A 22,649-nucleotide genomic window follows, 5' to 3' on the forward strand; every position below is an offset into this window, starting at 1 on the left:
TCAGTTGTTTGTGAAAATAAATTCTCAAATTGTACATCAGTATCTAATTGGTTGATTCTATGTCTACTATCACAGAATTTAGGTCCCAGAGATAAAGCTTCTAGCTGTACTACATCTAGTTCAATATTGGAAAAATTATGTACGTACCGTTTCGTGTCGAAGGGAAACTGCTTTTCTGGCTTTCTCAACAACTCACTGACCGAGATCGGCTACCCCAGTGCGTTCATTAAGAAATACATGCAGGATATAATAAAGAAGTCGGAGATTTCGACTGTTCGTAAGAAACCTTTATACATGAAAGTGCAATTCAACGGGGATGTGGCTAGTGACACTCTGAAATATAGGTTAACCAAAGTAATCACCAAGACATTCTACGCAGCCAATCTTGCGTTGACCTTCTCTTGTCGACCAGCGATGTCTACTCAAACGAAGGATAAGTTACCTGAGTTGGCCTCTTCCATGTGCATTTACAAATTCAGCTGCTCCTGTGGAGATAGCTATATAGGGCGTACTACCAGGCAACTTAACCAACGAATGAGTGAACATCTACCAACTTGGTACATAAAGGGTCAGAGAAAAACTATTCGCAGTTCTATACTAGCACATCTTATTGATAGCGGTCATGCAGTAGATAAATTGAAATCATTTCGAGTTATCTATCGTATACCTCCATCATTTCCCGACGGAGTCCGTTCCCGTCTCCTATATATAGCTGAAGCCATTGGAATTCGTACATATAACCCCAATCTATGTGTACAGAAGAAATACGTGACTCCCTATCCCTTCCATGGCCAGTTATAACTTAACTAACAATTTTTATTTTATTTTTTATTTTAAACTTTATTATTATCATTATTTATTTATTTTATTCTATCTGTGTTATTGTTAACCTTATTTCTACATCCATTATTTGTTTGTCATTATCCGCCTCTTTGTATTCTTCACTATCTAATTATTTACACACATCTTATTACGTAATGATTTTTAATGTTTTGTGATTACTATTCCTAGTCTATTTACCCATGTTTATTTGACCTTCTATTTCCAACGATTAACTATTGATAAGAGCTTTGTTATTGTAGTTTATTATTCTTACCACTATCTGTTCACCTGTCTTCCTACTACTATCAACTTGTACTTTTACCTATTATGTGTAGTGACTTATTCTATTTCATTGTGATTATTGACTCATATTGCCTTGATTGGTTTAAAAATTTTCGTATAAATATTCATGTATATTAGAGTAAAGCCTGATGACGATCTAATTGAAAACAATTGTTCGCTTATATGTGTTGTTCTAATCGTCACATTAGTCGATCATACTGCCTTACATTATTGACGAAAGTATCATTTGTTGGTTTTACTCTCTGAATGTCAAGTATTTTCCACAGTTCAGTGGCTTCGTGAACTTAAAGGCGTGTGGTTGATTTTCTACAATTTGTTTTTTGCTGTCGACCAAAATAGTCTCAAGATACGGCTACGATACCTAGCCGAACACCCTTGGTTACTAGTGTAAGTCAGAACTAACAAGGTTAGAATAAATGTCGAATGGTATTGGTTCTGTTTATTTTGGGGAATTACTTAACAATGCAGGTTTTACTTAGGTTCAAAAGTTTATGCGGTAGTTATTTAGACCAAATTTGGTGGAACACATCTTCACCAATCTAGTGTGGCCCAACCAGTGTTTTCATGGGTTTCATGAGACGGTCTCTCGTCACTTAAGTTATTGACGGTCAGTATCTGTTATAAACATTGCTCTTCTAAAAACTAAGTGTACAGTAAGACTCGAAAACTTGGAAACTCCCAATTTTGTCATGATATCTGCCCACGAAGTACTAATCACGTGTGTGTGATGTGAAGCTATTGATTGAATGTCACTTGTCGAGAAAATGTTCAACCCGTTGGAACTTTTTGTATGGGTAGTCTTAGCATCGGAAAGGAATATAATAATAAGAGTAGTAGGTCTTCAGGTTGTGAAATATCTAGTGATGGCGTACTAGGGGTTTATTAGGTTCCGTTGTACATATTATCAACTAATATATTTGCAGGAACGTATAATGATAAATATTTGGATAAATTTCAGTCATGGAGTATGAAAGTTGTATATCGGGGATAGCTAGTAATTTTGAAGCAGATGAAATGATGAAAAATGGAAAGAATAATGTGGTAAAGATAAACACATCTACCTTGATAAGAAGATATGCAGATCCACAATTAACTACCATCCTGACTAGAATTAGTGTTATTGAGTGTGCATACCACCACGCACTGAATATTAAAGACGCCTTCAACCGTACAGAAACGACAGGAAGCGAGAGCAAACTAATTATTCAGTTTATACAAGCTCGTCATAAAGATATTGGATATTGGCAACACACGTTTGCATCCAAAACATACAAGTTGAATTAGGAAAGCAAGGAAGAACTGTCGAAATGAAAAGATCGAGGTCTAGAAAGAAATTAGGGAGAAGGTGGGCTCAAGCGAGAACCATTATGGAATTGGGCTGGCACTAGAAAAACATGATTTCAAACCAAATAATTTGCACCCATTAATTTAAGTTGGCTCTTCTGGATAAGGTTCAAGGGTTGGGATAATTCGCAAAATCTGCTCAACTTTTGTCTATTTTTCAGAGGATGACCTCTCGAGGTTTATGTATTTTTCATAAGCTTAAGTGTCACTATAAATGTTTTGGTGGATATTAGCCTATATTTACTGATATTAACCAAATAAAGACATTCAGTAATTTATGTTTCAATTCCCCGCGGGCCACATCGATTTCCGTCGGAAATGGCGCACCCTGCAAAACGGTCAAGGTATGATGTTCTTGCCGCAGCTACCGCTCAGTTCTACAACACTACAGGGACAGTACCGGGAAGCCTTCACCTGGCAACTGATATCTCCTATCTAGTTACTAATCAACCGAGTTGCACTATTGTCGTTGCAGACATCCCGGAAGGTTGTACAGAAAGGGATTTGATTGGTCTTTTCAGCAGATACGGGCAGATTAAAAATGCCAAGCTGGTATGCAGTGGTCGAGCTGCTCTTGTTGAGTTTTGTGAAATTTCTCCTCCCACTAGACTTGTCCACATGGCGAAAATCAACCCTTTTTGTGTCGGTCCGAATCGCGTTAGGCTGGAATTTTCTTCCGAAACAATTACTCCTGTAATTGACCGCAAACATCAATCACAGTCTTCAGCCTTGGACAACAATGCCCCTACACGCATTCTTCATTTAGATATTTCAAATGCTGAATACCCAATAACTGTCGATGTAATAAAGGCAATCTGTTCTCCTCATGGGAATATCCTAAGAACCTTTATTGGGAAAAAGAATGTTGACCGTTCATTAGAAGCTCTTGTTGAATTTGAAAATGTTGAAGAGGCTAGGGCAGCCAAAGAGCAGCTTGATGGTGCTGACATATATTCCGGTTGTTGTAATCTTACGGTTGCATATTCCCGTCTTCAACGTGTTCATGTGACTCAGAACGATAGTGAGTCCTGGGATTTCACTGGTCCAAGTGGCAATTTAGAAGGACCTCTGAACAATTCTTCCACTCAGCGTACGCTACTTGGCTCAGTAGCTCCGCCTCCCAATTCAGCCGTAGCTTCTGCAATCTTACCACCTCCTGCAGCCGCCCCATTCCCACATGTGTCTCCGATGTATGGCGCACAACCCTACCCTCCCTCCCAAACACCGATGGGTTACTATGGAGTGGGTCCACTTATTCCTCCGGCGTGCGCTGTCCCTGCCGTGACACCGTTTGCCTCTCCATATCCAGGTTACTGGCAACCTAATATGATCCCGGCTGCTGGTATCCAGTCACTCAGGCCACAAGCTTCGACTGGTTTCACACCACCATCACAAATCATAATACTTCCAACCCCTCCTTCAGTTCATCAAGTAAATGCTAGCGGAATTGGGATTGGTCATTCAACATCAAACCTATCTGTATCAACTCCGGCTGCTCGTCAATCGGACTTGTCAGTTTTTGAAGCTATTGAAGGTGTAGTTTTAATGGCCAGCAATATACCACAGCGCATGAATTGTGATCATCTGTTCAATTTAATTTGTCTGTATGGTAATGTTGCACGGATTAAGTTCCTGAAGACACGCCCTGGCTATGCAATGGTTCAAGTCGGAAACCCAGAAACAGGTGACCTCATACATCGATACTTCAGTGGAGTGTGTGTGTTTGAGCAAGTTATTCAGTTTCATCACAGCAAGGTGACGGAGCTTAAGGAACATGAAAATCTGGGGACATTGGCTGATGGGTCACCAGTTATGAAAAATTACATGAGTGAGTTTTTGTTGTACCTTAGAGTGTCCCATATATTAGCGTTGTATTTGATTGGAGGGGCTAGTTTTTAATGCTATCCAACATTTTGTATTCTACTTTCCATATATTTATATTCATAGTTACGAAGATTCCTGCCAAACCTCTTAAGTATAAGCAACTTCCATTTCCCTAGTTGCAAAGACTCGTGCACATCAAATCTCTATAATTTTAGACGAGGTTTTTTTACCGTTCCAGTCTATGGTCTAAGCGTGGCATTGTAGCAATTGCCTGCATGGACTTTATTATTAGCGAAGTTAACCATCGATTGTTAAGTTCATAACTTACTGACTGACCTATGTGTAGGCTTGTTCTCATCGCAATTTCCTTACGACGAACTCATTGTATCTCACAAATTTAACGTTCCACAAATTTGTGATGACAAGGATCAGTAGGTCTTCATTGACTGTTCTCGCATTTAACAGAACTATCAATTCGATCTCAATGTCTACTTAACCAACCATAGCAATAATTTTAAGTCAGTTCGCACTAGTCTCCTGAAAACTAGTTAATATATGTTACATCTGTTACTTGGCCTTGATATTTGAAGACAAACTACTAACAAACGTACATTGATCTTCAAAGACACCAACTGAAATGAGCCATGTACTTGTTTTCAGACTGCTCGGGTGAGGTCCACGCAATTAGATACTAGGTTCATTGATTCCCTGTTAATTCTTCACACATCACAAATGTGTACTTTCTCGAATTTGATCTATGATGTCTGATCTTTTGATACTATTAGTACTTTTATTACCATTGTTATTCTGGGATTGGCTCGCTGTGCTAATGGGTTATAGGATTCAAACCTATGTACACATGCATCATGTCCTATATTGCTTATCACTGCGAAGATATCGAAACATGGTGATCTTCAGGAGGCCGACAACTCAATTTTAGCCCTTGTGTACTTTGACAGTGCAAGTATCGTTAATTTGAGCTTCCTGAGTCTGAATGTTTTGTAACTCCTTTGTGCCTAACCAGTCAGACAAGTTTAATTGTCCCCAGTTGTCATTCTATGGTGCACGAGTATACCGAGGAGTAAATATTTTTTCTACTTGTCCCGTTGTATAAGCTCCAACTTGACCGGCTTCAGTTTTGATTCAGAAAAAATTTAGATTTTCTGTAAATTTTTTGCCGTACAGGCTTTTGGTTTCTCTTGCACTAAGTTTAATGGACTTTCTTTTACGTTATAGCGGACCCCAACAACCGCTTCCGAAACTCAATGGTGGCTGCCAAAAGTAGAATTCTTGAACCTTCTCGCACACTTCATTTCTTCAATGCCCCCTTAATTTTAGTCCAGATGACATTTGCCGAGTGTTCTCAGATTGTGGTGCCACACCTCCACCCCGTGTTGTAATATTCACTTCTAAAGCAGGTCAAAAAACTTCTCTTGGTAAGTTCTGATAATGATTAACTGAACATATAGTATATTTATCCCTATTGACCAGTTATTTATCAATAATCCTGAACACAAGCTTAGTCATAAGTGTTTTTTCAATGTAGTGATTAGATTACTATGTGCATGATTGAACGTTTAACTTATGTTATAAATATTACGACTGTTATACTGATTACACCTGTACACAACACTACTATCCGTTAGTCAGCTCTAAAATAAGTAGTGCTTTGCTGATCCTCAGGATAATAATTGTTTCCAAAACGCGAAGTTTGTTATGTTCTTTTGTTCCCATGAGGAGCTGGAAATTCACTGATCTGTACTTGATAACGGAATCCCTTCAGAATCTTCATACTTTGTCCAGTGCGTAACACATTTCATCAGCACTATGAATTGTAACGGTCTCTTGTTCAATTCCAAAAATATCCCATTTGCGTTTAGTTCACTAAGACGTAAGACACTAGTTTGTAGCCTTTGGTTGCTGAAAAGAAAGAATATAAACAGTATGAAGCTAATTTTTCAGTGTATGTAATGTATAACTGTGCATCAGCCGACAAAAGCTTCGTAAGGTATGCTAAATGCGACTGCAAATACCTAGCATTCCAATATTTTGTTACATATAACTATGGAGACTACTTATTTCGGATGGTAGTTTTCAGTGATTATTTTGACATGAAAATCCTTGTTATGGTCCTTGGCATATTGGTGAGTGCCATGCATATATTGGTCCCAAGTTTGACGAAATATGTCGACCTCATAAAGGGGATTGACTACCAACTTTTTGACCAAGGGTCGATGAAAGGTTACTAACTTTGAAGGTGCAAGGAAAAGATAACTAGACGTTCGCTTGAAGCTTAAAGTAAAATTGATCAGTTTGGGCACCAAGTAACTCAGTGAGAATAATTGGAAAATAGACAAATCAATGTGAAAATATTGTAGGGCCTTTCCACCAACCCATAAGTATCTCTAAGTAGTAGTATTCCCACTCAACTAAGTAGAAGCCTATAGGCTCGTCGGAAAAAAGGGCCTTGCAAAGAGTGCGCGACTGGAAAGTAAATGGACGCGTTTAAGGTTCATGGTACGTGTAATTAGGAAAAATCGATATCTACGGTGAGGCGGACACGTTGGAGCATACACTATGAAGTGCAGACGGACGCATCATAATCTACACTTTCTTATCACTTCCGAAGACTTCGAACTTAAATATTTACTCAAACACCGATAGTGGTACAAGAAGGCACCAAATATATACACGCCACATAATTCACTCAATTTATGTGAAGGCTGTCATCAGTAAGAGTATAGGATATTCGTAGCTTACTAGTATTTGATCATAGGTGTCTTCGAAACATTGCTCGTATATCTTGGGACCATCGAGTAAGTAATACAGTTGTTAGGAAACGGGTACCATGTAAAGAAGGCAAATCAACTGATGAAGTGGTGAAAGTTCATCAGTTGAAATGACTGGGACACGTGTTACGTATGCCCAACCACCGACTGCCCCGACGTGCGATGTTTTATGTTGCAGGAGTAGGTTGGAAGAAAGATAAGGGCGGCCAGGCCAAAACATGGCGCAAATCCTTGAAGTCACTGACAAGTGAGCTGAGTCATATCGGTATGTGTAGACTACCTGGTTGGGGACCGCGAGATGATAGCAACCGATGGTTAGAGACCCTGAATGACATGGCTCAAAATTGTTTGCAATGGTGCAGGTGCATCCACTCTTTGTGTTCTCCCGAATTCTAATCTTCCGAACTCTCCATGTCCCTGTTTCCCTCTTTCCAAATTTGTTTCACTGGATTATACTCCTTGAATAACATCTTCAAACCCTAATCTTTCCGATTACTGCTTAAACTCTTACTACCTCTACCACTACGGGATTTAAATCGACAACTGCATCCTTGTGCTAATGCGGCATGGCAACTCGAACTGATGTACGTGCGTGCGAAGTTCTACGTTGTTACTGTCTGACGGACTGACGTGGAGGCTGAGATACTACCTATGTGCCAAAACCGAGTCAGGTGGTTTTACTAAGGGGTTACACCGCGAGCCTTTGACCTAGAGGTCTAATTCACATGATAATGGATCAACGTTAGGCAATATAGTCCCATGGTATCCGGTTACCAACAATAGGTTCGTACTACATTCGTTCCCTCAGGATCCTGGATCCCGTGTGACCATTGGTTTGGAATCAGGGTTTTCCAAATCCCCTGGGTAGATTCTCGGAATCCACCAACCCGGTTAAAGCGATAGACATTCGCGTTTTGTCCTCTCAATTTCGTAAAGAACATTAATACCACGAGAAGGCAGTGAGTAGGACTTCCTTTGTAGTGGCTGTATGCACGTGGACATGTGAGAGCATTTCATGATGGAGAGCTGACTCTACCCTCGACCATATCAGGGCATTTGAGGGCTCAAACTTCGAAAAGCGTTGTGAGCTATAATGAACACACCAGTATAGAACGTAAAACCGCCGCAAGTATGCATTACATGTATATTCGGAATGCACAGATAGAAACCTGTACATTCCATAGTATACACATACGTATAGATGCGATCACCCCAGACCAAGAATGGTTGTATGCCTAACGTAGTGCAGTATCTAGTTTTCGTAGCCTATATGTGTACTTTCATTGGTCTTGTACATAGTCGAACTTTTGTGAATTACCCAAAAGTTAATAAATTAGGGTATTAAAAACGTGTCTAGTTATTGTCGTGCTTGTTTGCCTATGTGTTACTGAATAATAACCATATTTGACAAGATTCTATAAATCAGTGTAAATGGAAAACAAGGTAACATTCGATTATATGAATAGTAGTTTATTTATCTCTACATCTACTTGACTACCGCGTATTTGTATCGAATCCCAGTTTTTGTACATTAAAGTGTTCTCTTCAGGTGATTTCCGACGAGAAACGTCAATCAGTTAGTCAATGTGTAAAACCATTAAGTCCAAACTTTATTATAAATATCCAATATGAAAAATGACTGAATGTAAGTTTTTATTTCTCTTGGACAGGATTGGTAGAATGGGATACGTTGACTGAGGCTCTTGAGGCCCTCATTTTGGCAAATCACCGGCCAGTTCACTTATCTGGATACGCTCATCCTTTTCATCTAAAAATTGCCTTTAGTCCGAAACCTATATCAGATGACAGAGCTGGCATTTCGCTGATACGTTATCCTGCACCTCCTTTGATGCCCGGACACCATGGATCGTTGGCGATAAATGGTCAGCGAAATGACAAGGCTCCTGGTGGCGGTTCTAATGGGGAACAAGAGGATGAATTAGATATTCTGTCGAAAATGGAGAAAGCCGAAGGTTGTGCAAAGCCTAAATCAAAGGGTGACTCAGCGGATGCTAAATCTGATTCAACTAAATTTCCAGAAGATGAATCCAATGGTGCACCAAATTCGTCGGGAGTGACCGGAAACGAAACTTAGACGTGCGATAGCGAACTGATATATTTCAGTATATTTAACACCCGCGTTTCATTATGCTTAGCTTATTAATGGCCACTTGCAAATGAGTATGTCGTTATTCTGTGTTTTTTCATGCGTATATATGTCATGTAGATGATTATCTCATCATGGTCACAACTATCATGTTTATTATGTTTGTAATAGATCCTAATATTTTTATGTGGCAGTAGCCTTACATATTTTATAAAGTTAAATAATAAATAATTTGTTCGTTTTGCTCTTTCCACTGCTTAGCATATGGTATATTTATGTTGCATTTCTATTTGAGGAATCAGGTCCCATTAAGTTGTATTGATGGTATCATGTCTCCCGATCATTAAATTCATTAATCCATTCATGTCTAATTATGAAGTCAACCACTTTAAAGCTTTACTTTTTATGTGCTTATATAATCACTCATGTTTATTTTAGTCATTGTTTTATTGGCATAAAACATATCCTAAATGAAATATTAATTTGTTCTACGAAACCCTAAGACATTTTACTATATAAAACAAATGTTTTGATATATATATATACATATATATTATGTGCCTTTATTTATTTTATGTCTGGTTAGGCTAGTTAGGCTCATGATTTGTGCAATATTATAGGTTGTTATTATTATGCCGTTTATGTAGACCCTCGTTTGTAGTTGATTTGGTTAATTTCATCGTATGTCCCCCCAGATAATATAAAGGGTTGCATTGTGATTACCCACATTACTTTGGCGATACTATAAACATAATTCAATTATTGCGTTCTATGGTTGCCAGTTTCAGAATCTCATGGTAAATGACATTTGAAAACTGATATTTATCTCCTTGTTGTAATTTCTTTTATTGTGAAATATTTCTGATTTAGATCAAAAAGAAATTCAAGTAATAAATTATTCCTTACTTGCAATTACAAATAAATGGATTCGGGTGGTTAATCTTAAGTATGAAATCCGTTTCAAGTGCAATCTCCGAGTAGTTTAATGCCATTATATGTGGAATGATTAACACGTGGTGGGGTTGTTACGCGTACAAGAATGTATTGTTATTTCTCGTATTCATCAATTATGAGACCTGTGACATCCGTTACTTAGAAAACGCAGCAACATGATGGAATGCTTTCTTCGTATGTGAGAATTCACCACGTCGTGGTAGTGTGCCCGGAATTTCTGGTGTTGATAGTGATTATAAAACGTTCTGAGCGCACAAGTAAGGTTAATCTATGTATACTAGAAGCCAGAGCGACTTGTACTAATCTGGGGTTATCTGTGGTGTCGTCGTGCTATTATTCCAGCTGTAAAATCTATTTCCATTCATAAGGACGCGAGCAAGAGGGAGACCATCAGAAATACCCATATTAATTAAGGGGAGCAACAAAAGGAGAGGGGTGTGGAATTTTGTCAGTTTGCCGTTTTTCATTTTGGATATCAAATGTAGCCGTAAAATTCCGAGTAAACAGCACGTCAATAAAAGGTATTGTGCTACCTGTTTAAGAAAACTGCCATCCGAGATCAGAATGTCGAGTGACTATGGTTAATCATCTGTCTGCGAAAGGTTGTTCACACTTAATAGTAACTGCGTCTGCTTAGTGTTCAGACACTGGATAATCCAATTAATGTCACAATCTTGAAACACTGGATTCTGGGCTTAATACATGTCAATCGATCCTATCAGAAATATTTCTGATGAAAATTAAAAGTATTAGTTTGTTAATTCAGCTTTTATCTACACTAATATATGGTACTTTGCCCGTTTGTTTAAGAAGAACAATTACGTAAGAAAAAAAGTCTACCTGAGTAACTGGCGTTTTTTCCCTTTCTCAACGTATTTAACACAAGTACTGTGTTAACACAATATAAGTTGACCTGACAATGTGATGCGCTGGTAGCCAGATTTATTCATGGGATTTCTACTGGTACGCAGTAGAAATATCGAGTGCTATCCGAAGCAGACTAATGCCCAAATTAACCATGTATCAGTTTGAAATAATTTTAGGTTACTATGGCCATGAAACTCTTCAGTAGGCTTCGATTATCGTAAGCAATCGTTCGTTTTACGGTCAGCCGCTGAAAGATGCGATAATATGAAATAAAGTATCGATATAGGTAACATATTTAAGCATGGGGAAAATGCTCCGTGATAAAAGCCTATGGTAAATCAGTGTCGAGTTTCGTGTAGTCCAGTTTTTGAGTAGTGACACTGCCACCAGTTAGTAGTAGGCAAAGTTCAGTCAGCAACAACTCAGAACCTCGTGCGTGCGCACATCGTCTATGTTATTTGTATTTTGATAGAGTTTTCTCTGAACTGGATTGTTTGGTCGTGGAGCTTTCATCGTTCTTCTGAACGACATCATCAGCACAAACTTCAGATAGAAGTGAAGCGTTCGAATTTTTCCATATGTGTTTCACAGCTTGTCCTGTACACCTCGATGTTGATTGGTTCTTGTTGACCTTAAATTTGTCATTGTTTACTTCTTTATTTTGGTTTTTGTCCCTATATTCGTGCATAATTTTCATGATTGGTTGATAAATTGGATCGATTTCAATGTACTTGTTGATTGCTGATTGACCTGAGTGCCAGGCTTGTAAAAATTATCTGGTGTTTTTGGAATTTCCTCTATCCAAGATTTCCACATTTTTCCAGTCAAATTAGTGTCTGCAGTTGTCCATGTGTATTGATATAATCAAGAAAATGTCGTGGCGTTTGACTGCCAATCGACGTTCATGTAGGCGTAGGTGGAGGGGGCGTCCGCTTTGTCCGATGTAATGTTTTTCGCAGTTGGCACAATTTATTTTGTAGATGATGTTTGATTTGTCTTCTTTTGTCATTTCATCCTTTGGTTAGCATCCTATGCACCGTCCCAATTTTAGCATGATTGTGAAAAGTAGGATTCACAATACGTCGGCGAGAGTAATTTTGTTCTGTGCTGGTGATGCTTGGTGACTTTTCAATCATCGCCAAAGTACTGCTGCTATCCAGTGGCCGAAGTTCGACCATGTGTGTTTGGGGAATTGGTGATAATCTGATTGACCTCACGATTTTTGAAACACCGGTTTCGGTGGCCTAGGTATGGTTTACGGACTTCAACCCAGCGGCTTCGACTTTATGCATTATTTTTCCTGCGGAACTTGTTTGTTCAATAATAGTTTATTGAATACTAATTTTCTCATTCATCCCATGCGGTTGGTCATATGTAGCTGTTTAAAAATTTCGCTATGTATTGTGACTTACAAGTATTCTAATGGATGGCAAATGCAGTTGTTACGTAACTTCGTACCTCTACCAAGTGAGTGGTTTCTGCTAAATCATCAACATTATGTTAATTACCAATGATCACATGGAGGTATACGTCCAGCAATTCGGCTGAATGACTTCCAGCGTGTGGGATCAAATAGTCTTAGTAATTGTTCACTAAAAAGCTGAAAGGTAGGGGTTTCATACGATTTTCCCTGATTATGAATGGGAAAAATAGGAAAAAAGACCGTAGCAGAATAATATCAATTCAGTTATTCCTTAAATCTCCCTCAGCTGCTTACAACCTTGAGACCATTTTGTTAATTACTGGAAAAATGAGTAGCCCGTTGTTCTCCCATTATTCAAATCTATACATGGAAGGATTGTATGAAATTCTCAAAGAAACGTCTTCCCGTTGTTAATGTTTCTGAATGCATGATTCATATTTCAGGTAATTTCTGCAGGGTGGTTACATTTTTGGTTTAGTCCTTAGGTTTGGCCACCATACGACCAACTCCGTTAAATAAGTTATTAATCTAGATAACTAGTCTTATAGAAATTACTGTAGTGTCTTGAGCAGATTAAATTATTCAATTTTTCGCACTATTGACAATTGAGTCAAATTCATCATGATCTAATTTATTTAGTCCATCTAATTCATTGTGATACAGATTTGTGGCTTAGATAAATGGGTTAGACGGTATTATGATCCCTAGATGTTTCAATCGCTTAATGCTCATTGTAGTTTTGGACATCATCAGTTGCTTATCTGATTTCTACACTTTCAAATAAAGAAACAACCGGAATTGTAACAGGACAACGTGTTGTGGATCCTCCTCAACTACTTACAACCTAAAAACATTGATAAAAATCATTCGAAAAAACACATCTATGTACATTATATCAGTAAAGGATTGAATAAAACTAAGTTTGACATGTAGATGTAGGATAATATAATATAATAATTATGATGAAGAATCTGTTGAAATCCTGGTTTATTTCTAGGGTAAATACATGAATATTCTAGGAACAAAGATTGAAAAGAGAATTTCTATCGAAATCATCATGTAGTAAACTACTTAATAATTAATTAGAGAATATGGATTAGTTGAGTAAAACTGTTATAATTTGTGGCCGCAGATTAGAGATCAGTGAATTATCGACCGGACCAAGGACGCATAAAACACGCGCGAGCAGTCTAGAGTCCTTATCAGTCCTGCCTAGCCCAGTCAGTTTAGTCCAGAACACAAATCTAAGCCTTTGTGATATGAATCATTTATTTCAAATTTACGGGGTTTATATACCAACCAAACAGTACACATCGTACCAATAATATAGGAAACAACAGTTGTGGCTGTGAATGAGTGAGGTAGTAATTGATTGACAGGGCATAATTCAAGAATGGTAAGTGGTGTATTAATAGTTCATAGGTCAAAATAAAGCTCATACTAAGAGGGATATGAATAGTTTAGTTATTTAGCAATTATACGATAGAAATATATGTATAGTACTGGTCCATAATGGATCCCAACAGTTACCATTCATTATGCTTATTGGAGCCTAACAAGCTCAGAAGTAAGAAATTCGCATTTATAATTAAGGTCATGGGAAAGAACTTATGTAACATTCTTTTGGAAATAAGGTCACTTGGTATAAAAACGATTGATAATTATCTTCTAGATATAGAAACTTGGTTGGAATCTATTTATATAGTAACCACTTCTGTAGTGGATAATAAATGTGATATATTTTTGTTGGTCGATTACTTAGAAGGATTCTGAAACATCAACATTATGTCCATCGTAAAGCAATTGTACTAATGTGCAATTTTGTTGATTTAATCGCAACTTTTGTGGAATGTGTTCGGAGTTTCGGATATAAAACTTACCTTCTGTTCTGATGTTTGTGCTATAGTAAATGTGCGTAAATTAGTGGAGACAAGATAACGTGTGAATGCTTACAGTTCGATTGTTTCAGTTAGCGTTTTGTGTGTTATAGAAGGACCGTCTCGGAGGCTGGATACGCCCTTTTCATTATTGCCATTAATCTAAAATCAATTAATCTTCCCTGTTATTTTGTCACACTTGAAGTCAAGTTATAGGAAGACAGGATTTTCCTCAATAGTAGTATATTTCATTCCCTTTATTCTAGTCGTTTGATGCTTAGTCATGGATTTTTGTGGATAACCTTAATCACTCAAGCAACATTCGACTATGGTTAATCCCTCAATTCCATCCTCAGAAGATGCTATTCCATTAATTACTGAAGCTATGATGCTTCAAGTATAGCCCACTTTACATGTCTCTTCAATAAGTACGCCTTTACAAATGACCACTCCGATTACTGGTAGTATTGAAATCTAAAAACGAAACACTTCATATTCCATCATAAATGCAATGTACAGACAGTGACGTATCCAGCTCACACAGACTTTCGCGTTTTACCAGAAAATATGTCAGATGTATCAAATGATGGTCAGAAATCTAATACAATTTTGATAGATGCTAATTACCTTGATGATCGATTATCTACAAATGAAATTCCCAATAAATTTGGTCACAATATTTCAGAAGAATCAAACTTCGATGACCTCATGGCAAGCATCGTTCAACCTCCCCACTCAGTCACTTTCAGTCGGTTCTCTGCTCAGTGTGACAAACATGTCTTAAATAAATTCAAATTAATTGTAACTTGAGCATATGAGGATCCAACACTGTTTCGTGGGGGAGGATGAATTCGGAAAAATTAAAATTCGGATTTTCAACAAAGGAGAACTGATATGACGGAAAGAAAAGTCAATTTTCGATTGATTTACTCATTATGAGTCTTATTCAACATTCAACATCCGTTCTAATTCAATGTAATGTTTACTCATTGAAGTATTCGTTTTTGTTTCCCGTATGATATTTTATTCTGTATAATATGCGAGATATTCTTGTATTCCATTGACATGAACTATGCTCAATATGTGATTTATTATAACTCTAAGTATTTTTCATATATGTGATTTCAAAATGGGTGTACAATCAATATATAAATGAGTGTATTTTCTACTAGAGTTGTCGTCGTCGTGTTTTGGAGTTAATAAATCATCATTTATACCAGTCTTTTTGTTCTTACTTTCGTATCGTGGGAACATAACAGCTCTATCGAAAAGATCCAATGCACGAGAAACATGTTAATAATAATTACATGCAACACATATATCATTAATATTCCTGACATTCAACGTTATCATTAGTTGCTAATTTTATTATAGATCTAGATTACCCAGAATTGAACCAAAACGACTATCCATAACCATTTCACCAATTTGAGCTGCGAATTTCTATCACAATAACTTTTAGATGGACTGGTAAATTGGATCACCTCAAGCTTTGATCTAGAGGTCTAATCTACAAGGCAGTGAAGCAAAATTAGGCAATGCAATCCCATGGTATCCGGTTATCAACAGTTGGTTCATACGTCATTTGTTCGTTCAGAATCCTGGAACCCATGTGACCATTGGTTTGGAATCAGGGTTTTCCAACTCTCCTAGGTAGATTCTCTGAATCCACCGACCCGGTTAAATCGATGAATGTTCACTCTTCGTTCTCTCATTTTTGTAAACAACAGTAATGCCCCGAGAAGGCATTGAGTAGGACTTCCCTGGTAGTGGTTGTATAGGCGAGGCCATTTGGGAGCATTTCGAGAGGGAGAGCTAACTCTCCACACTCTTGGTCGTACCAGGGAATTTTGGGGGTTGGGTCATGATGGGTTTGACTCACTTGTCAATAGTACGAAGAACTGAATAATCTGCACTCCAAAAATTGATTTGTTCAAGACAATACATTATTGTATAGTTCGTGTTCTCTTGATCGATGGTGTAATTATGTGCCAGTGGAATAATTTTGATAAGACTAGTTATCCAGACTAATAACTTATTTAACGGAGTTGGTCGTATGGTGGCCAAACCTAAGGATTAAATCAGAATTATCAAATAATAATGGCTAACGTTCTTCGTTTTGCCTTCTAAAATCCCGACGATTTATACACAATTAGTTATTTACTGACTAGATCTAGAGATTAAATGATGTCGTTGACGATTGAACCTAAATTAAGAGAAAACAGGGTATAGATTTATTTTGCCGTCATTAATAAAAAACAATTAGTATGAGTGAAACAGACTGATTTCACAGATTTATTTTACACCAATAACTAGTCAGAACTGATTGACGTTTGGTTGAATGTAGCTCATTGCTGATTAATTAGCTGAGTTACCTTATGAAGATTATGAAGCATTTTTAATCCCTCTCCTAACACAATCCATTATCAGTTTAGGGGTTGTGGAGATTGTTAAGTTTTGATTGAGATCATGAACCGATTGATGTTAGACGACCACTGAAAACCTGGAAGCACTGAACGACCGTTTTGTCCTATTGTGGGGCTTCTCCACAGTGCACATCCACAACCCGGCCTAGCGGGGTCTGAACCCAAGGCCTTCAGTCTCGCTTTCGAACGCTTAACCTCTTGACCACTGAGTGGGCATCCAATTGTGTTAATGTCTAACCTCAACCAATCCATTAGACACTAACACCACTGGATGCCGGCTCAGCGGTCCACTATGTTGGGCGTTTGCGAGCGAGTCCGAAGGCCCTGGGTCCGAATCTCACGAGTGGGGCCTTGGATGGGCACTGATAAAGAGTCCCAAAATAGGAAGAAACGGCCGTCCAGAGCTTCTAGGTTTTCAGTGCTGGTCTAACATCAATCGGTTCATGATCTCGATCAAATAAAACAATCCATTATGTAGGTTTAGAATTCTGAACTAGTTTTTCTCATTCTGTGACACTTCTTATATAAATTTATTATTGGAATCGGTTTCTAATAACTCTTTGAAAAATGAGTCACAGGATATATATATATATATATATATATATATATATATATATATATATATATATATATATATATATATATATATAGAATTACATTCACTAGGTATTGTTTACTTGAATTTTTCCATTGTCGTTTGGGACTGCGATCTCTTGTTGGTATATGTGCATCCTGTGAGGATTGCCTCGATATTGCCTTAATTCACAAGCATTAAAAGCAAATATGGATGAACTCAGTAGGTAAATGGATAACGCGATGGTGTTTGAACCGAATGGTAATGGTTTCGAGTCTCAGAGTGAACATCAACTCTGCGATGCAGGTATATCCAGCTGAAGTGTCCCAAACAGGACGAGATTAGCGTCCTGGATTCCGCTGCTAGCCACTATCCATCTTTATTATTTTGTTATAATATATCGCTTTATGAATTATTTTATTTCTTTTCTGGTTACATTTAATAACGAATCAGAAATCAAAATTACAATTCAGTTCACGTTGTCAATCAATACATCCATTCTCCTAAACTACAGTATCCCCGGAATCTCTGATTTTACTGGTTAATGTCTAAATATTTTGTCATTTCATTGCAACTACTTGTAAGTACATAAAGTGATTTTACAAAATTTATTCGAAGATATTTTACGACACTCATAATGATAAAAACAAATGAAGAAGCTGTTCGATTATTTCCATCTCGGTGATTGTAAATCTTGTTTACATAGACCATGTGCTTCACATAAGCTTTTCTCCAAGTGAAGTTCTGTTCCCTGAGCTGAATGTTTTGGTCATGGAGCTTTCATTTTCTCCTTCGATGTAAAAATTCCTTTGTGTTGCTTTTGCACCGATTAATTATCACGTGACGAAATCGTCTATCAGAATATCGATTTGTTTGAATTTGCTTCTGTTCTAAACCAATTACACGTCAACCAACACTAGAAACTTTGCATCAAATATGAATCCTTATTGATTTTTAAAATGGTAACTTCTTGCTTAACCGTACCCGTTGAGTCCAGAGCACAATCTCAGCTTTCAATTTACGAATAATATATTTCAGACATTGGTAGTTTATGTACAAGCAAACCACCCCACAGCAAATCATAAAAACAAAATTAATAATTATACAAGATCAAGCTAAAAGTGCCTGCGAATGTGAGAGACTGTAACTAATAGTTTGGGAATAACATGAGAATAGTGAATCTCATAACAGTAGTCAGTGGGTCAAATGAAAGCTTTTGGTAAGAAAAATGTGAATTTATATAATAATCTAGCCATTTGACAACCATACAATTAGAATATATATGTAATAACAGTCTATAAATAGTTCCCGAAAGTCATACCCTGGTTTCTTTAGTATTTCCCAATTCCAAGTTTACACTATTTCTCAGCCGCAATATCAGTGATATCATTTTCATATCCTTTTTCACCTGTCATTTACATCCTTCATGGTTCTTTTAATTCTGTTTTCTTTTCAATTTCTTTCTGTTCACTTCATTTCAACTTTTCAATTTTCTGTTTTCTATTCATTCCACTTTTGATTGGTGTTTTATACTACTTATATCTGTTAACATAAGTGGAATACACCGCACAACAACAACAACGACAAATACTACTACTACTACTACTACTACTACTACTACTACTACTCGGTCAGTTGGTTTACGTTTCTCTTTTGTTGCTTTACGATCCATAGAGTTTAACTCTTACTCATGATGTGTTTGGTGTTATTTCGTAATTGATTCTTTAGTTGATATCAGTATTTTTTGTTTTTGGGGGAAGGGTATATCATTTATGTTTCATACAAACTAATGTGATTTATGACATGATGTTATTCAATATGACCTTAATTGTAATTAGATCAAGTTATAACCTATAGATTTAAACAATCTAAATGTTATTAGAGATTTGTATATTTGACATTTAGTGATGAACACTAGTTAAAATGAATTTGAGTAATCCAAATGATTAAAAGGGTAGATTAAATAGATGTTCATTGGGAGACTTGTACAATAATCTCTTTCTTGTATGGTACTAGAAGAAGAAATAAATTGTGTGATGTATTTAATTAACGGTTCTTTAGAATATATTCAATTGTATTATCTTCAAACTAATACTAACTAATGGATACTCAACATCCATTGGTCGGATACCATCAGCAACAGTCTACTGTGGGAGAGAAAAACCAGCTTTCAGCCGAAGAGGAAATTAGGAAAACACGATGGAAATGGATAGGACATACATTACGGAAATCATCAAACTGCATCACGAGGCAAGCCCCAACATGGAATCCTGAAGGGAAGCAGAAAAGAGGAAGGCCAAAGAACACATCACGTCGGGGAATAGAAGCAGATATGAAAAGGATGAATAACAACTGGAAAAGATTGCCTAGGACAGGGTTGGATTGAGAATGCTGGTGAGCGGCCAATGCTCCTTCACGATGAGTAACAGGAGTAAGTAAGTAAGCAATTATCTTCAAACTATCTTAACATATAAAATAATCGGTCTTTTTATATTTTACTAATAAAATCTAAATGTAGAACTGATATTAACGGTATAATGTGAAATATTTTATGTAGGTTAATCACAATTCTCGGTCCTGGATTGGAGTTCCGAGTGCGGGATTGTGGATGCTCACGACTGAGGAATCCCATACTAAGACTGATATGACGGAAAGAAAAGTCCATTTTCGATTGATTTACTCATTATGAGTTTTATTCAACATTCAACATCCGTTTTGATTCAACGTGAGAATCATTCAGTGTAGTATTTGATTGTGTTTTCCCAGTATGATATTTTATTCTGTATAATATACGACATTCTTATATTCCATTGACATGAACTATGTATGCTCAGTAAGTGATTTGTTATAACTGAGTATGCGATTTCATCTTAATTATTAATCAAAATGGATGTACAATTAATATATAAACCAGTGTATTTTAAACTATTTTGATTCGTCGTTGTCATAGTGTTTGGGGCTAATAAATCTTCACTTATACCAGTCTTGTGTTCTTACTTTCGCATCGCGGGAATTGTAGAGGTTCCTCGTTACGAGTATATATGATCAGTGTTTTCCGGCACAGCAATCAGCGACGACCAAATATAACAAAGACAAAACATCTGTCCAGTGTTTCTGGCTTTTTGATGGTAGTCTAATATTAATCCATTTATGATATCAATCTAAACAATCAGATCTCAGCACTTACTAACTAAATGCTTTATTTTTGTAATTCTAATTTAGAAATGTGAATTTCTTGTTTTCGCGCCAAAAGCACCTATCTTCATATTCATGTCGTATTTCCCATTTATGAGGACCTTAAATGCTATTGTTTCATAGTCTCTTTTAGTATTCTACTTTTTATCGTTTCCCGAGGACATTTTTATACCGTATATATACGCTTGCGTTGTGTTTATCGTTATTGTTCATGCTTCTAACTGTTTGTGGAATATATTTCTCTCTTCTGAACTTGGACTGATCTCTTTAGTTAGCTGAGTTGGAACGCATTGGAATAGCTAACTTATTGGTCATTATGTCACAGAATCTGCATTCAGTTCTCAGATTAGATGAACTCAACATAGCACAACCTATAATAATTACTACTAGATAAAATATTCGGTGAGACTATGATTTATGAACGACCTTTGAACAGCACTAGACTGACCTTGAGAGTGTCCACCTAATCACTAGGACCAAATGAAGGTTATAAATTAGTGTGTGAGGAATTAAAATTATGATTTACAGTTGATGATTAAGGTTAAGAATTACAATTAGGGTTTTCATCATGAACTAACATCAGCTATAATGCTATTTAGCCAAATGTATGGGTGAACTTTGCGCCAAAATCCCAGGTCTGTTATTTTATACTTGATTGGTTCATTCATAAATGATAGTCCCGTCAAATCTTCTTGTCATCACAGTATCCATCGGTTTCATAATCATCATGTGATCGATAAAACAGACAATTATGTAATTCTAAATTAAAAAAAAAAAAACTACACATTTCATTATTGTTGTCATCTGTATGAACAAAATCACATGTTAGATAATTTATTTTTATATTCGGTAGTAACATAAAAATAATTTCAAAGTTTATTACTAACAGATAAAATTCACTTGATATTGTTTTTTTCTTGTATCTTCTTATTGTTGTTAAGGTATGCAATCGATCAGTTTCTTGTTGCCATGCGTGCATCCTGTGTGGATTGCCTCGATATAGTATTAAGTTACAAGTATTTTAAGCAAAGATGGATGGTTGTGATTAGCAATGGAATCTAGGATGTGCATTTCGTCCTATTTTGGACTCGTCAGATTGATGTACCTTCATTCCAGAGTTGGGTTCGAGTTCCGGAGTGAACATCAAATCTGGGATGTAAGTACATCCAACTGGCGAGTCCCAAATAGGATGAAATGCGTGTCCTGGATTCCAGTGTTAGCCGCTGCCCATCTTTGCTTAACAGATAAAATGATAATGAAATATTTCTCCGAAATAAGATAAAGCATATGCATTTACACATTCATTTGTAACTATGTATGTGTTTTTGCTAGATTTATTGATATGTAATTATGTCTTCAATATTGTCTGTAGATTCTAACGTATCCTAGAATCCCTCGTAGATTGCTGTCAATCCCAAGTTCGTGTAAACAGGAAGAGTTGAGCTTAGGGTTAGTAAACCTACTTCGTAAATAAAAACCCTCAGTAATAAACGTTAATCAGAATGAACTAATCAGTCCATTTGAACTCTTTCAAAGGATTCAAAGGATATTCATACAGAAGATTTATGAGATCTCATGGTAAACGCCTAGATATTTCAAAAGCCATGAAGCTAAATATCCTTCTGAAAACTAGAGTAATAATAAACATAGGGAAATGTGATGTACGAGCTTTATGAGATACTAAACGTAACATCAAACCTTGAAGTCTCTAACTTCTAGTCTTAGCCATCTTGGTAGATACATACTACTCGGTTTGGGTCCGCGTGACTATCGTAACCAATGGTTGGAGACTCTGAGTGATATGGCTCAGAACCGATTACAATGGCCTAGGCGTATACACTCGGTTTTCCCTTAAAATCGCCTTATATCTTTCTTCCTACCAACTAATTTATTCTTCCTGTACTATATGTTTATACACAACCTTTCTTTTATATATTACTACCATTGAATTAACCACTTCTATGAACTCGGTGTTTATCTTGTTGTGCTAACGTGATGTAGCAACTTAGACCGATGTATATATGTGCCTGGTCCTACGTTGTACCTGACTGATTGACTGAATATGAGACACAAAAAGGGTTGTTAAAATCGCGGTGGATATGAAGAGATACTAATTTACTCTGCCTGGAATGAGTGAAACACAT

General features: G+C 36.9%; 1 protein-coding gene across 1 annotated transcript; it reads left to right on the forward strand.

The window, feature by feature from the left end:
- The first annotated feature begins 2,761 nt into the window (after window positions 1–2,761).
- Window positions 2,762–20,520, forward strand: MS3_00009295 (uncharacterized protein). Its single transcript, XM_012944894.3, has 4 exons — window positions 2,762–4,297; window positions 5,530–5,729; window positions 8,753–9,263; window positions 19,868–20,520. The coding sequence occupies exons 1-2, from the start codon at window positions 2,788–2,790 to the stop codon at window positions 5,691–5,693; spliced, it is 1,674 nt and encodes a 557-aa protein (XP_012800348.3). The 5' UTR covers window positions 2,762–2,787; the 3' UTR covers window positions 5,694–5,729; window positions 8,753–9,263; window positions 19,868–20,520.
- Window positions 20,521–22,649: the final 2,129 nt, after the last annotated feature.

The sequence above is a fragment of the Schistosoma haematobium genome, chromosome 5 (genome assembly GCF_000699445.3).
Source record: "Schistosoma haematobium chromosome 5, whole genome shotgun sequence".
NCBI classification, from domain to species: Eukaryota; Metazoa; Platyhelminthes; class Trematoda; order Strigeidida; family Schistosomatidae; genus Schistosoma; species Schistosoma haematobium.

Bases quoted from the DNA above. Each gene is read 5' to 3' on its own strand.
- MS3_00009295 (XM_012944894.3), top strand. From the start codon at position 2,788: ATGGCGCACCCTGCAAAACGGTCAAGGTATGATGTTCTTGCCGCAGCT. The intron at 4,298-5,529 runs GTGAGTTTTTGT...TTTACGTTATAG, and splicing joins AGTTATGAAAAATTACATGA to CGGACCCCAACAACCGCTTC.